Consider the following 16781-nt stretch of genomic DNA (forward strand, 5'->3'; position numbering starts at 1 on the left):
GCAGTACTTACATACAGAATAATGAGCTCCATAACTTTTAGTGCTGTTATAATACAGGTTACACAACAGCCCTTCAGGTACAGTAAGTATTAAGTACTCCGTTAATTGATGAGAAGGAAAAGTGAACGTGAGATATAAGGACTAATTTGGTCATTATCATTACATTCAGTTGACTGGCTGAAATTAAAGGGATATATTACTGGGCATATTCTGACACATTCTCACCTTAACTGTGTTCCCATAGCAGGTAGCAAAATGCTTCAGCACACAAAGCACACACAACACACACAGCAGCAGTTGATGCACGGTGAATTTTCAGGCACTTACTAAACAGAACTTGAATTGAGTGAGAAAAACTTGACATGGGAACAGGCTTGCTCTAACCTGCACCATCAGAGGAATTAAACTGCCATGAATTAGAAGTTAGATGGCCAGTGCAAGCAATGCAAGAGTTTATAGACTTTCCATTAAGGCTACCATGTGTCATTGTCTGTTTCTTCCAGAAATTTGACAGCCACTCACATTCTGTTTCAGACCAATGATGGCCAAAGCAAATGCCTTGCTTGCCCCTTTCCATTACCTCTTTATTTCCCCGATCCCATGCTTCTTTCTGAAACTGCTTTTTCCTTTGTTTTCCTTAATACACTCTGCCCTCTGTTTTGGGAAAAGTAGGATCTGTTTAGCCTGTTCTCTCTGAAGGGTTACCGTGTCCATTCACACAGAGCATGCTCCAGGTACCACAGCAAAGTGTATGCTGTGTAGTCACTGGGCAGCACAGGCATACCCCTCTATCGTTAAATTATTAGGCATCACAGCTAGAGGCTAAGGGAAGCATTTTTTCCTTTGACCTGATATACTGAGCACAAATACAAATAACAATGGGATACCTCCCTTGGTATGGTGGGGAAAGTGTGGAGGCCAAAAGGATTACTAGCACATGAGCATGGGGATTGTTTGAGGTCAATCCGTACAAAATGCAATTTTAAACATGGAAAAGCAAAGAACATGTCTGGTTAATTTCACCATCTGCTTCCAAAATGAGGTACTTTTATTTTGAACAAAAAAATGACCAAAGAATGAAACAACTAGTTGAGATAAACTGAATTTATAGAAGTTAAGTAGTATATTTCTAAGAAGCAATGCAGATTTAAAATACAATAATCTACTACTATTCATCCTCTTCCAAGTTATCATAGAAAATATTAGTTATTTCTTTCTCTCTGACTTCAAAAGCGCCGAACATACTTTGTGAAATCCATGCTTTCTTGTAACTCCTGAGGCACTCTAAGTCCATACCACTTTGTGGTATAAGAGCTAACAGCCTTGCCTATCTGATAGGATAGTTTCTAATAAAATGCCTAACGCTTTCTTCACCTGTATTTATAACCTCTGAGCTCTTGTTCTTCTGATGTCTTTAACTATCTGGGAGATGAGGGTGTTGAGGTCAGTGATACAGATTCGTAAAATTAAAAGATGCCTGGGTCCCTTTTCCTACTTTGGAAAAATTACTGTGACACTCCTGAAATACCCCTTTGACTGTTTTTAGTCATTGTCATTCAAATTTCAAAGGAGAAATTCCTTTAAATTCAGACTTGATAGAAGAATTTGAATTTCCTTTTTCAATGCAATTTAGTTTGTGGCTATTTGAAATTTGGATTGCGGTCATGCTAAAACTTGGCATTTCAATGTAAAATAAAGCAGTGAATGCAGGTTTTTAAAGACTTACTTGGCTTTCAAAACCAAACGAAGTCAGGGATGTGGTTTTGGGGCAAAAAGCAAAATGTTATTGCTTCCTCTTGCTTAGAATAAGCCATTGCCCAATTCCATGAGAAACTGCTTTATACATGGAGACAGCAGATATTTGAAATTCTTTTTAGCAGGAATAAATGCCATTCCTTTGAGTAAACTTCCAGTGGTCACCATTCTGTAAGTACTTAGATATAAACATAACTTTAGATGCAAGTAAGTCCAGAGATTCCAGTACAGTTTGTTGAGTAAAAGCAAATTGTACATTTAATTTGAAAGGTCATTTCATAAAGGAACAATTATCTGCATCACCGTGTCATATGTAAATGTGAAAATGAATTACCAATTTTGGTTTTTAGTTAAAAGATGTTTTGCAGGAGTTTTCTATGGTAGTTCCTGTGTGTTAATAGCATTTTTATAAATCGTAATCTCTTTTTCATTTTATGACAGTTCTAATTTTCAGTGTTAATTAACTGCCACCTGTCTATATCAAAGGTCTTTGGTCAGAATATCACTTAGTTCTTGACAAATAAACTACAGCGTAAGCTGGAGTTGGAGCTAAGGGGAAAAAAAATTTTCTTTGTGGCAAAGTTCAACTGCTGTTTTTTTCATAGAACATTTCTTAGGACGTATCATCTATTTGTACAGTTGGGGGGGATGCCACAAAAGGACTTGGGTTTGTGATCTAAACAGCTGAAGTCTTGTTATAAGTTTACAGAACTTGGTAACTTGGCTAGGCTACTCAACTATTACTGAAAAAAGGCATATAATTTCCAGTTAATATTTCTTTTTTTATTAGCGTTCACAAATATTTTTAATGTATTCAGCTAACAGATAAATGAAAGAGATGTTTTAATATGATTGACTTATGCATGTTATGTATTATGTTCCCTAGTTTGGAATTACTTAGTCTCTTCTATTTGTACCCTATGAAATACTCACTCCTTTCCTGAAAGTGCCAACGTACCCATGATCCCAAAAACAGAACATGTTGTACCTAACCCTATTAACTGCCTCAATCTAACCCAGTCTTAAAAAAAACCCCTTTGAACAGTGAAGACTCCCCAGCTTCCACAGGTAACCTAACTAGTCTTTACTGTGAGAAGGCTTTTCCCTGGTGCCTGTCCTAAACTTTTGTCCGTACGGCTTAGGCCCATTCCTGTTTACCCTTTTCCCAGCACACACAGCATTTTTTGCCTTTCCCCATAGGTGTTTAACGTCCACTTACTGTACTGCTTTTGTATTTGGCTGGCACATTTGCCAACAGTACAGCATTTTGTATCCTGTTATCAGCATTAAATACTTTCTATTTCTTCTCTTTGTGTTCTGCTAATTCAGTCTTCCTCCATAATTTACTGAAGATGCTGATGTTTTTCCTGAAGGTGGGACCAGTTTCAGAAGATACACCATCTTGCAGTGTCTAGATAGTACAGATATTATTATATAAAATTTTTTCTCCATTTATCCTGGATGTTAAGCAGCCTTTCCCTGCAAAGTGTTGCTGAAGTGAGACTTTATATCCATAGAGAGTGTTACAGGAATGCTTTGTTTCATTGTTTGTTCTGAGAATTAATAATGGAGCATTGAACATGGGTAATAAGTGCTCTTTCTTATCTGGTATGTGTCTGTGTTTAGATTCATTTTCAGACACCGGTATGTAACACTGCAGTGTTTCCAGGCCCGATGGTTTTCTTGTTTAATTTACGTCAGCTCTTGTTTCCGTTGCAGTGATAGTCCGAGCTGCTGACTGCAAGAAGGTGTACCAGATAGAGCTTGCTTCCAAAGAGAAAATTATCATCCTCATCTGCGGTCGGAACCATCACGTTCACCTTTACCCCTGGGCTTCTCTGGATGGGTCGGAAGGAAACTTTGACATTAAGCTTCCAGAAACTAAAGGCTGCCAATTGATTACAACTGGAACACTAAAGAAGAGTTCTTCAACTTGTTTGTTTGTGGCTGTCAAACGACAGGTTTTTTGCTATGAAATTCACAGAACTAAACCTTTCCACAAAAAATTCAGTGAAATTCAGGCTCCAGGAACTGTACAGTGGATGACAGTGTTCAAGGACAAGCTCTGTGTTGGCTACCAGTCCGGGTTCTCTCTGTTGACCATCCAGGGAGATGGACAATCTATAAACCTGGTAAATCCTAGTGACCCCTCGCTTATCTTCCTCTCACAGCAGTCTTTTGATGCCCTTTGTGCTGTGGAGCTCAGTAATGAGGAATACCTGCTTTGCTTCAGCCATATGGGAGTATACGTCGATTCACAAGGTCGAAGGTCACGCATGCAGGAACTAATGTGGCCTGCAACTCCTGTTGCCTGTAGTATGTATATGTTTTTCTGTTGCCATATCCCTGTTGCTGCTTTACTTGTCTAAAAATAATCAGCATTGTATTCTATTTTGGTTCGGTTTGTCTTTCAATATCTAGTTTAAATTTTGATGAGTTAACAGGATACATAGTTCTTCCTGATGGTGGTTTTGGACTTGGCGATCTCCTGGGCTGAGATCCTGGACGCTGCAAGAAAAGAAGCTCTATCTTGTTACAGGACACAGAAGAACGAGTAATGGAATGGAAAATAATTTTTACGGAAAGTAGTCCTGGATGCAGGACAGTGCAAGACTACTGGTCTGTGAAATTCTGTAAAGATTTTTGCTCCCCTAGAGAGTGTAAACATCTAGTTGTCTGTAGGATGTCTTCTGTGTTTTGTACTCAAAGTACAATAGAAAGTTGAAGATGAAATGTAACTGCGACTCTAAGGGTTCATAAAGATAACAAGATAAGAGGTAAAAATACTGCTTTTGGCAGAACTGGTTGCAGTTTTTCTCCTATTGGTTTTACTTTTAGGGGGAGAATTTCCAAAAATAATATAGGCAGGTGGAGGGTAATTTTTCAGCTGCTCTGCTCTTTTCAGGCACATTGGCTTATCAGCTAGTTAGGATAGAAGCACATGCAGTGCATTTGATTTTTTTTTTTTCAGTATTTGGTAGTCAGAGGTAGTTCATGATAAAACCAGGATTTCTATTTGGAGCTCAAATAGCAATTAAAGTGTTTTGAATGATTGAAAGCAAGAAATAGCTTTTTGTTTAAATAGTACACTGAGCAGTTAGGTGCCCATTGGTTTGATCAGACCAGGCCCTAACAGCAGTTTGTTTAATTTTAATTGTCTCGAACTGAAATTGTTTGCTTGCTTTACTCTGACCTAGTTCTGTACAGAAGTCTGAAGCAAAGCCCAGGAAACAATGTGGTTGCAAATTTACTTTAAAATGCCATTAGCCAAAGCTAATGTTTCCTTTTCCTTTATCAGCTTTACAGTTTTTTACATTTCAGCAAACTAGATGTGCTGGTTTTGTCTGTTATTATTAGAAGCTGTTCTTACTGTAAACTATTTTATAGCATTCTTGTATTTACAATCCTGAGTGGCGTTGGCCTGGGGCTGTTTTTGTACAACGAGTAACTTTGTCCACTGCCAAAGGAAACTGAATTACTTTCCTTTTCATTAGCCTTGTCCTCCCTCTTCAGTCCTGGTGTCTGTCACTGGTGATGGTGGCTTTTTTTAACTGTCCCATCAGGACATCATTGAAGTGGAAACAGTTCTCCCCCTGTTGCAGTTTCTGCTGTGGTAAAGAACCATGTTGCAGAGAGGTTATAGGACACGATGGACAATTTGTCTCTAGGGCACTCCGTCCCCTCATGCGGAGAGAGGCTGAGGTCTGTGCTAACACAGTCAACTCTGTTATCTCGGGTGGCCTGTCTAGGCTGCAGTTAAACCAGCTTAATGCACTGGTTCTGTGCAGGCATTGTGGGGCTCCTTAGCTTGAGTACGGCACAGTGCAAAGACTTGGAGCCAGCAGGTCTCGAAGCTGTAATGTGGGCAAGCCCAGTGCAGACGCTGATGTGTCTCTCTGGGAACCAGTTGAGATCTGATCAAGCTCATCAGCTCTGACTGGTAAGTGCTGGCCTTGGCGCCCAGCTGCTTAGGCAGAAGCAGGTGGTGTTTCTGTCTGGTGCTTGGTGGTCTCCCTTGATGTGGACATCCAAGTCAACCATGACCCTATATAATAAATACTTGACCATAAATCACTTCTGGGATACAAATTTATGATAGCTGTCCAAGGCTTTCTGTGAACAAGTTTAAAAAATAGCACCACAACCATTACTTCAGTTCTTCTAAGAAGATTCTGTGATGTGTTTAGTGTCCTATTGAGTTATTTTCCTTTTGTTTATTGAAGCAGCTCTTTTCTCTCTTAAGTCCCATAAATTTCTAGTAACTGCTCTATACATCAGGACACAGTCTTTACATGAGCAGAAGCATGTTGATATGAAGCTCTAGGGATCTCTGCTTTTCATTTGACCTAAAATAAACTTGTCTGCTGATACTTTCTACACTTTTTAAAAAAAAAAAAAAAAAGTTGAAAAGAGAAAATGGGTTGTGGGCTTTAAGTATTGTCACATTTTTCTGTTAACCTTATGAAAGCAACCCATACATGAATATCTAAAGCTAGATAATTGTTAGCAAAAGAGGAAGGAAATTGAAAACAGATCTGCATCATGACTTCATGACCCACCTCACAGATGGTGGCCCTCTCTTTTCCCCTGCACACAGCAGATGTATAGTTAGTTTGCTGCTTCCGAAATGAAGTAATCTGCATCTGTAGGAAAGCTAGCTGCTAAGTTCCTACCAAGTAGCAAATTTGTATGCATCTGAAAACTTAGGATGCCATTTTGCAATTTCATTAAATCATAATTTGAAGTTTAAAAATACTGGAAAGGTCAAATTTAAGTCTTTCCATGATGCTGGCAGTTTTTGTTAGCAAATCTGTTATGACAAAAATATCTGTTTGAAAGTGGGGCTGGGAAAAAGTGTTTTAAAATGTATCTTGCACATAGTGGAAAACTTGTAACTATTGAAGTTTGCTCACATATATGTCAGTTCTCGACTACTGAAACCACATGAGGGTTTTTGTTTGTTTTTAATCTATGCAGGTTGCAATTCTTCGTACGTAACAGTGTATAGCGAGTATGGTGTTGATGTATTTGATGTTAACACTACGGAATGGGTCCAGACTATTGGCCTGCGAAGGGTAAGTAATTTTCTTTGAATATAGAACTTAATAGGGTTAATTCCAAATGAGATGTTTCTTCACAGTGTATGCTAGGCTTGAGTTAATTCTCTGCCTCCTTCCTCAAAACAGATCAGACCATTAAACATGGATGGCACACTGAATCTCCTTAACTGCGAGCCACCAAGACTAATATATTTCAAGAACAAGTTTGCAGGTGAGTACTGAGCAAGAGGGGAAGTGGAAAATGATAGGAGGCTAACTGGGTAATTTTAAGCAATTTTACCTTTGCATGAGATGAAACTTGTATTGGATGCGCCTGGGTCAACATGTACCTATGTATGTGAAATTGCATTGTGATATTACAGCAGGAGCTGTCCTCAGTGTACCAGAAACATCTGACAATAGCAAGAAGCAAATGCTTCGAACTAGGAGCAAAAGAAGATTTGTATTTAAGGTTCCCGAGGAAGAGCGATTACAACAAAGGCGGTAAGAATTTAATCATGGTATGTAACTTAATATACATGATGACGTGCAGAGACTGGGGACGCTAATAGCAAAAATCACTCTGTTCTTTTAGGGAAATGCTTAGAGACCCTGAGCTAAGGTCAAAGATGATTTCTAACCCAACGAATTTCAACCATGTGGCTCATATGGGACCAGGAGATGGAATGCAAGTTCTCATGGACCTCCCACTGGTAAAATACATTTAAAAGGGAGGGAGATACATGCCTATTTGTTCTTGCTCAGAAAAACTGTGAGGATGACCTGTATAGGGTTCAAGTATTATCTCTCTACCAAATTCTTCTTCTAAACATTTTGAGAAAGGTGAACCTTCCTGATGTGCAATGCTTCTAAAGCCTGTGCAAGGAAGTAACTGTTAGCTGACTTACGAATGAGACACTGAAAGAAATAGGTATCCCTGCCAGGAGCTTGTTAGTAGTTTTGTAAATAATCAGTCTCTCCTCCTTTGTTTTTCTTGTTTTGTCTTCTTAAAATAACAGAATGAATTTCCTTACCCCTCATCCTCTCGACATTCTGCTCTGATATCACCTCCAACAGGCTTTGAGCACGTCTATCACATGAACCCTATCTCTGCTGAAATCTTTCTCCAGAGTGACCATTCCTCACTGCAAGGCTCCCCTCTGCTTTCTTCCTCTTCCTGTCCCTCCTCTGCTTCCCTAGCAAGGGTAGGAGTAGCTACAAACTGTTAGGAGCTGGAACGGTGTGCTTGTTTGTGGCACTTCGCCAATTCTAGAGCAAAAACAAGGGGGGGAAAAAACTAATCCTGTGGAGGTAACTAAAATGCATGTAAGTTGCAGTGCTTTGTAGCTTTTTTTTTATTATTTTGCATTTAACAAATACAGCATTTTGTGAGCTATTCTAGTGTTAAATCCACGAGGGGAAGGTGCGAAGGTACAGTTTTGCGTTCTGTAGCATCCATTTTATAGCTCCTAGTCAGGCTTTCTCTTGTCCTTCTCAGCTAGCCCAGATGAGGGTAATGCATTTGTCCTTTCAGCAGGAAGAGGAAGGAGAGCAGAGCTGTGCAGTCCCTGCCCCTTCATAGAGGGTTTGCTGACTGACAGGTTCCAGTGGCTGCTGTGGGGCTTAGTTCTTTCTCTGTCTTTCTCAGGGTTTGTGTCTGTTACTGAAAATATGTGGATGTGGTCAAGTAAGTTCAGAGTTTTTCTACCAACACTGGGTTGTAATAGCTTGAAAAGCACAGTGAAGTTTTCATGAGTAACAACTCCTAGTTGGATAACTTTTGTTGCTGGCTAACAAGGTGTTTCATTTCAACTGTAGAGTGTTCTACCTGCTGCACAGGATGAAAAACCATGTCCATCTACAGCTAACCTCTCACGGCAGCAACAGCAGCAGAGAAACAAAACCTATATTTCCTGGCCCTCGTCAAGTAAGGCTGGAAGCAAGCTTGTCAGTTCTGAGCTGTAATTTATGGCTTCAACAAGAGGTGTAAACCTGCCTTTTTTCCTGCTTTCTCTGCAGGTGGCAGTGATGTGGGAGGAGCCATGCCTTCCCGAAGTATGTCCGATCCTGACCAGGAGTTTGACAAAGAGGTAGAGTAGCTTTTACTAAATGGAGACTGGTGATAACCTGTTGTCATAGATTGTTCTCTTTTTCCAATAAATTAAATTTCTGAGGAAATACTTCATAAAGACTGTGTTCTTTATGGAGATGTTTTCCTTCCGCAGATGTTTTCTCCAGCCTGTAATATATGATTGCAAGTTAGATATGCCAGCACAAAAGCAAAGCTGCGAAAAGATCTTTTTATGGTGATATTTTAAGAAGTATTATGTCTTGGATTAAGCTTTGTAGACGAGGGAAATTTGACTAATTGATGAAATGTCCTCAAAGCTCCTAAAAATGTTCTCTGGGCTATTAGCATAGAATAGCAAAGTAATATGACTAGTTAAGTAATTTTCTGTGCTGCCTTAAGGAAGACTTTTTGTCATGTAACTTGAGAAGGAATCATATTTTAAAATATGTAAAGCTGCTTTTAGCAAGAGTAAAAGTATGTCCCAGTAGTCACCAAACTGACAGTGTCCTGGCTGCACAAAACTGGTGTCCCTGAATCTAAGGAGAGATGATGTATGATTTTTGTTTCCTTGATTTATCATGGGTGTATTCTCCCAAGCTTTGCTCAAGCACTGCCTTTGCAAGGAAAGTGTTAGGAATTATCACTGGGAGGCAAACTCCTAGATCAAGATCTTTGCAACTTTTTAGTGCTTTTTGGTACCCAACTACAGGTCCATGCAATGTTCTAGATTTTGAAGGGGGTTTTCCTGAAGCCAGACTCTTGCAGGATGCCTTAGTACACCCCAAGTCAAAGCATTTGTCCAGAGTTCTGATCACAGCCATGCTCTGACTTCCTTTGTCACCTTAAGTAAGACATTAAAAGCATGTGAAAATGGGGATCTCTAAACACAAGTATTTTTGAAACTGTCTTGATTTTCAAAGGTGCTGGTGACGGACTATGTCACTTGACTTAGTTATTCTACAGCATCCTTCCCAAATTCCATTACATTCCGTGCTCTAATGATAATTGCTGGTTGTAGGCACAAGTGGTGGTAGTTTCTAAGGTTTTTACAATGTTTTCTTTTTCAGTAGATCTTACAATTTCTTATGAATTCTTAAAAATAGTAGTTTGAAAGTTGAAAAAGGAGGTTCTAATACCATCTTTTGGCTTCATACTATTTTTCCCATGGCTTTTGGCTTTATCGCAGCATGAACTGGATCATGGTAGGATAGTCTTGTTATAGATGATCTTATTGTTTGAGCCATGCAAAACCTTGCGAACAGCATTCTTGAAGGATTCAACCTTTTGCTAAATATATATTCCCTTTCTTGAAAGTAGCTTGCTGCAATGGTACCAGTTTTTCCTGTGCGGTATTTCATTAGCGGTGAATGTGTGCAGTGCTCAGAGTTGTAACTTACCAAAATAGTGGGAAACCTGCTAGTCATCCTGTTGAAGTGAGACCAGTCTGTGAAGGCAAATGTCCAACAACCGATCTAACGGTGGGGAAATAACTGTGGATAGACGGTCTTTATTAGATATTGACGTAGGGTGTCTCCAGTAAGTATATTGTGTTTCCAGATCTCCAGCCTTCACTCCTTTGTCAGGCACTTCACATGCTTGTCAGTGTTGCTGTTTTGTAAACAGTTCATATGTTTATTTCCTTCCTTCTCACCAAACTGAAGATGATTTGACTGTAATTGTTTACATGTTTGTATGGGCAGGTAAATCTATTCCTGGGCTATAAAAACTGCTTAGAAAACGCAGGCTGGTAAATACACAACAACAGTGGACAGATCGTTGCATTCCATCAGGAAAGCTTTGTAATGGCTAAAGGAGAGGAGCCAGGGATTTAGCAATTTCCACGTACTTTGCCATAATTCCTGTTACGTCAGAAGGTCACCTGCAGGACTGCACTACGGCCTATTGACCATAATGGAAGTATTTGCATGAATGTGTAGCTGTGAAATGAATCTAATACACACTGCTTCAAAGGTGTTGCTCAGCCTAATTTTTGAGTGCCTTTGAAAGCTTTTGAGTGTAAAAAATTGATTTTAAGTAAGCGTAACTTTTTTTAATGTTTCTCATTAACAGCCTGATTCAGACTCCACCAAACACTCTACTCCATCCAACAGCTCAAATCCAAGTGGTCCCCCAAGTCCCAACTCTCCTCATAGGAATCAGCTTACCCTAGATGGACTGGACCAGTCAACCTGTGACGCATAACACTACCGCTCTCACCATTCTGGTGTCGATCATCCACTACTCCATGGAGTATTCAAGAGCAGGGCAAAGCTGTCTCAGATGCTAGTGCCAAGACTGACACTGAACCTCTAGTGTTGTACAAGAATAATTATATATCCAGATTGTAGATACAAACTATTGAAATGAAGAAAATTCTTTACTAAATAGCGATGGAGCTTTTTATGCAGAATTGTTCACTGCTCAGTTATGGTTGATTTCTTTCTGCACAGCTGTGACACAGTTTTATTGCATAGGAGCATTTAAGGCCACCAGTAAATAGTCTTATTCTTATGCTGAAAAAGAAGTAGAGAGAGATACTGATAATGTTGCTACAGTATCAGGAATATTATTTTTCTATAGAATGATGTAACGTCTCATTAGCAGGAAATCCTTTTAGACACAATTTGGACCTCTCAATAGGAAATGTGAGCAGGTCTAGTTACATCCTCAAATGAATACACTTTTCCCTTTTTCCCATAACTGTTTCTTTCCTAAATCTTAAGGAGAATGCTAGGAAGCTGTAGGTTGTTTGCAACATCAATAGAATCACCAGGAAGTCAAATAAAAGTTGGTTATAGTTTTGTGGCCTTTTAATTCATTTAGCCATTACATATACAGCTGCATAACTGTCTTTCTATCTTTCTACCAACTTTTTAGTCTTGTACATAGGACTACTGCCAGTTCTCTTTTACCCATACCCTGCTTTTTAGTCCTCATCAATCAGTCATTAGTCAGGGCTTTTAAAATATTGGTAATTACTGCTGTGAAAAAAATTTTACTCCTAGTTCCTGCCTATCTCCTTCTGAGAAGTTGTTTCTCCTGGGTTTTTCGGTGTAAGGACACACTACATTGTTTAGCTACCAAGCCTTCTCGTGGATGCATTGCCCTTGAAGTCTGCTTGATCTAAGGGACTATATCGCACTAAAACATCAGTCTGTTTTATTGGTTACCAAAGTGGAACGTGAAGGATGTGTAACTGGGGGTGCTGCTTTTCTCATTAATTGTATCCTCACCTGCATGAAGACTCCATGATTATTAATCAAGTATTGATCATGTAGAAAAATGCACAACACACTCCTGTATATTTTGCTATGGCCCACGTGCAGTGGTGATGTTTTGCGTGTATATTTAATCTCATGCTTCCATGTATTATACATTTAGTAATCAAAGATTTGTGACCATGTTTCATTAAAAGCTTGTAATTAATTCAGTGGCTGGCATATCCAGTTTGTCATTGTCACACTAGTGTGCCTTCTGTGCCAATTTTATGACAGTTGGATGTCACTTATTTAAAATTTGGTTTAAATGGGCTAATGATATACCAATGGCTAATGTTCTTTTCTGAAACACTGTATAGGACGTGCACTTATCTTTAGTTTAAACTGAGTGTTCTAGTCAACATTTAATCCTGTTACGTTAAGTGTTCGACAGTACTTGCTCTTTTTCTCAGATTCTTGACAAAGGGGCTCAGTTAGAGCTGGACACTACTGCTTTGGGGGTTTTCTGGTTTTTACTTTTTTAATGTAAGTCTAAGTCTTTGTAATTATTGAATTGTGAGAACATTTTTGAACAATTTACCTGTCAATAAAACAGAAGAGGGAGGTTTTAAAGTTCATAGTCGTCTGTCTTGACATGTGAAAACAGTCTACCACTGACACTTGCTTCAGTTTCATGGTAAATCCACTTTGTTCACATGGACGTTTTACATAAACTGACAGATACGTCGAAGCTCCGTACCTGAACGCTATGAGAAAGGTGTGTGTTTCCGCACGTAAATGCATGTTCAGGAGTGATGGAAGTCCTTTTGGTGGAATACAGTGTTGAAATTTTGTGCCCTTGGTTTGTGTTAGAGTTGTCATTTCGAGTCGCTGGCCCTATTAATTCATTTTTAAATTATTTACTTGACTATTTCCTTATGGCCAAAGCATAGTAAGGAGTCTGCAGGATCTATTCAGATGTCTTAAGTGTGATAAAACAATAAAGACTTGTTGTCAAAGCAGTAGTCCCAAAGAAACAGGAACATTTCAAGGACTGGTGTGTGAATGGTGCAGCCCCTAATATAGGGGTTTTTTTAAAGCTCCCCTCATGCGCCAGTATTTGAGGACCGCAGAGCTCACTGTAGCTAGAACAGCACCGACATCTTCCCTAGCGTGTCCTGGGTAAGCATCCATCATCCCTTACAGAGTGCCCAAGTGCTCCTGGGTTACTTCTTGATCTGTCTCGCCTATCTTACTCCAGGTTATCTTAACGGGGAAGGTCTCGATGACTATTTTGCACCCTGCTGTTCCTTGCTTGACCAAACTTAACTAGGCAAGGCCAGCAGGCTGGGGTGGGTCGGCTTGGGAAAGTGCACCCGCACTCTGCCCTGGGGATGGGGGTGATAGCTGACAGGAGGTTTGAGGGCTGTGTGCCGGAAGCCTTCTCACAAGTATTCATGCTAATCAGCCTTTGACTTTTAAAAGAAACATTTCTACTGCTCTTGAGCTGATTTTTCTCTGCACAGTGAGGACTTCAGATGACAACAAAGTCTTTAATTATGGGGGTATTAAATCAAAGCACTCAGCAGTGCCAGGGCTTGGTTATAATTTAAGCAGGAGAACGTTTCTAGAAAAATAAATTGCTCAGTATGAATACATTATTCTTTTTTTTTTCCCTCAAGTCTGGCCGAGCAGAATTCCTCCCCAAGTCCTCCACCACAGCCCCTTGCAAATCTTCTATTCCCTTAAGGCTTCTGATGCTAGTTACCTAAAAAGTCCTCCTCAGCCCTCAGGAGAACTTTTAGAAATGCAGAAATTAAAGACTATGTGAAATGTTCCTCTGACGGTGCACTTCCTTCTCCCCGGAGGCTACCAGTCTAGAAGGGCAAGTGAGGAATTGAGTTATGCAAGGAATGAGGATAATTTGGTCTGCCTGGTCCTCTGCCCATTCCATTTTCACAGAGCCATTACATCGGGTCCCAAAGCTGGGACGATGGGCGTACCACTCACCGGAACATGTTGGTCACTTCCAGCACAGATCTTTGCCCTGAAAGGCTGTGTATTTTGGAATACATCCTGGTGTCACTTGCTACCCAAGAACTAAACCCATCTGCCAACACCTTTGTCTATAGCACAGATGTGCTGAGAACAAACAGCTTCCTAAATGGGTGCAATCTGCTGGGGGGGGTGCGGTGCGTAAACACTCGCTTTATGTTTGCAAAGTGCTTAACACAGCTAAATCACAGGGAGGGGACTTCAGCGTGGAAATGCTGAAGGTCCAGGCATCCTCGTTCTGCGCAATGCCAGATTAGGCGTCCCGGGGAGAAAGCAGATGCATAAAAATCTTAAGGGCTGGCAGTGGTAGTCTAAAGCACTGAGAAGCAGGGAAGCATTTGAAGGAAGAGATGACTGTGGGAACTGAACTGCCCCCTTAGGTGCAGTTAAGCGAAGTAACTATCAAAGGAAGGTGTCGCATCATGACCACAAACCTTATCTTGCCGCTGAGTTTAGCCTATTTTAAAAGGAAAAAAAGATAGTATTCTTGCATGCCAGGCTACTGGAGCATCTCACGTTCTGGTTTGCACCCTGCCTGCTCTGTACCAAGCGGCTCTGGCAGGCAGGAGTGAGGAGGACATAACAGAAAGTGGCGTTCGCCTGCCCAGCCCTTGCCTTCTATTGCGGTGGCAGCAGGTCTGGACCACCTTCTCCTCTCTGTTTGCCCCCTGTACATGTGGTTCCCCTCTCAATTTCCCCTTACATCCCTCTTCAGCAGCCTTGGGCTCCTCACAGCTGGTGGGGCAAGAGCGGCAGCTGCTGCCACCCTCACCCAGCGCAGAGCGGCCACTTTCCTACGAGTTGAGAGCTGCTGCCCCACAGCCTTGGGCTCACCGCTGGCAGGGCAGAGCAGCAGCGTGCAGTCGGAGGGGCTCTGGTTCAGGGGCACAGGTACTGCATCAGGGAAGCAGGAGGGAAGGCACAGCGGTTGGAAAGAACCAGCATGATCTCAGTGCTCCCTTCCAAAGCCCTCCTAAATACATTTTTGGGGTCATGGGGTGATGACGAGACCGGACATCAGCTGCATGCCTGTTATGGGATGCCCGGGAAAGCCAAACGTTGGCAGAGCGTGTCCCAGTGACGAGTGATGCTCAGACTAGCGTTGCCAGCGGGGTTAGCTGAGGACAGGAGCAGGAGGCAGCAGGACGTGCTCAGCAAGCAAGAGCTGTAATGCTGCGCTCCAGCCAGAGGAGGAACCTGAACCCAGGAATCAGCCAGCTCCCGGTCCTTGCAGCAAATACTGTCCCTGCTCCCCAACAAGCTGCAGCACTTTTTTGTCACCTGACTACACAGGTTTATACAGCTTTATTGGTTGTTTTCTCATAGATAAAACCCTCAGATTTTTTGCAGCATCACCTGCTTTCCAGTTTCTTACGCAGTCCCTGCTCTGCGGTCCCATGAGGAAGAGCAGTGCGGAGCCCTGTGTGCTGATGGAGGAGATGGCCACTGCTCTGCTACCGCCCCACAGCTCCTTGGCCAGCTCCCGCGCTCCAGGGGTGCCAGGCCCTGCCAAATCGCCTCCTTTCCCTGCTGCTACCTCTGCTAAAAAAAAAGTTGAAACAAAATGCATTGGGCCAAGGCTGTTTGTAGGCTCGGTGGTATTTTGAGCACTGCTGCCTGCTGCACTGTCTGAATCCGGATTTGCACAACTTCTGTGAGCGGCTGTAACGTGTGGAGGGAAGGCACAATGGTACGACTTGGTGTCCATTAATAGTGTGCAGGTTGCTTTTTCTTTTAAGACCCAGGGAAGCAATGACTCCTGAGATCTTGCCATTAACACTAATGCATTTTACATTAGTCTGTCACAGCAGGGGACCCTTGACTCTCAGGACCAAGAGCAAAACAAAGCCATCAGGTGCCCAGCTGTGCCGTGCACAGCCTCGGCGACATAAACCACCCATGTAATGCGCTGCTTACCAAAGATGTCTGCGAATTAAATTCCTTGTTTAGGCAGGATCCCAGGAGAGACCCTTACGCACCGAAACCCATTGCGTTACCCTGCCTGCACCACAGGCTGTCTGCGTGCCGGTGCGCAGGGTAGTGATCATGGATACAGCTGGTTTTCCAGCAGCTCTTGGCCCCCTGTATCGCAAACTGACTCTAGTGCTTCAGTTTTTTCTGCAGAGCTCCCCCCTCCCTGCGACGCTTTCTGTGTGAGCAAGTGAACGTTGCTCCTGAAGGAAAAGTACAGAATGTGCTCTGCTAGTGCGCTGACAAAAATTGATCTCCACTTTAATTAAAGCCTCTATTGTAAGTGACCTCGAGCTGCTAATGCATTTTAAAAATGAAGCCTCGCCAGCAGCAAATCCATACACCCCAACACTGGGTTGTTACCGGGAGGCGATCTGTGCTGCAGGGCAGCCTGCCGCCCTCCGTGCCAGCTGTGCAGTCAGCCGCGCGTCCCCTGAGACCACCCCACCTCAGGGGCACGTGCCTGCCCATGGCTCACGCTGAATTTCCTATGTGCCCAGGCGGGACGTAGAGCTCATGTCCTCAGCTGCTCACAGGGGAAAAATGCCATCCTGCCACCATCTTGTGTGATAGTCCCTGTTGCCGGTAGGTTGTCTTCTCCCTGCCCCAGCACATGGCCATGGGATGCTCTTGCCTCTTGCCTTCACCATACATTGTGGGGGATGCTGCCACCGAGACCCCTCACAATCCTGG

The 16781-nt window shown here is 42.0% G+C and overlaps 1 protein-coding gene across 3 annotated transcripts in view; it reads left to right on the top strand.

The window, feature by feature from the left end:
• Positions 1-12295, top strand: part of CDC42BPB (CDC42 binding protein kinase beta) — a 94454-nt gene extending 82159 nt beyond the window's left edge. For 2 of the 3 annotated variants that reach the window (XM_059819719.1, XM_059819720.1), the window contains 8 exons: positions 3475-4071; positions 6733-6830; positions 6942-7026; positions 7181-7298; positions 7390-7507; positions 8613-8721; positions 8814-8884; positions 10936-12295. In XM_059819719.1, coding sequence (XP_059675702.1) covers positions 3475-4071; positions 6733-6830; positions 6942-7026; positions 7181-7298; positions 7390-7507; positions 8613-8721; positions 8814-8884; positions 10936-11067 — 1328 coding nt within the window. In that variant the 3' untranslated portion in view covers positions 11068-12295. Of the gene's footprint in view, positions 1-3474; positions 4072-6732; positions 6831-6941; positions 7027-7177; positions 7299-7389; positions 7527-8612; positions 8722-8813; positions 8885-10935 lie in introns of those variants that run through there. The other variant, XM_059819721.1, reaches the window with a different exon arrangement.
• Positions 12296-16781: the final 4486 nt, after the last annotated feature.

The sequence above is a fragment of the Gavia stellata genome, chromosome 7 (assembly GCF_030936135.1).
Source record: "Gavia stellata isolate bGavSte3 chromosome 7, bGavSte3.hap2, whole genome shotgun sequence".
Taxonomy (NCBI): Eukaryota; Metazoa; Chordata; class Aves; order Gaviiformes; family Gaviidae; genus Gavia; species Gavia stellata.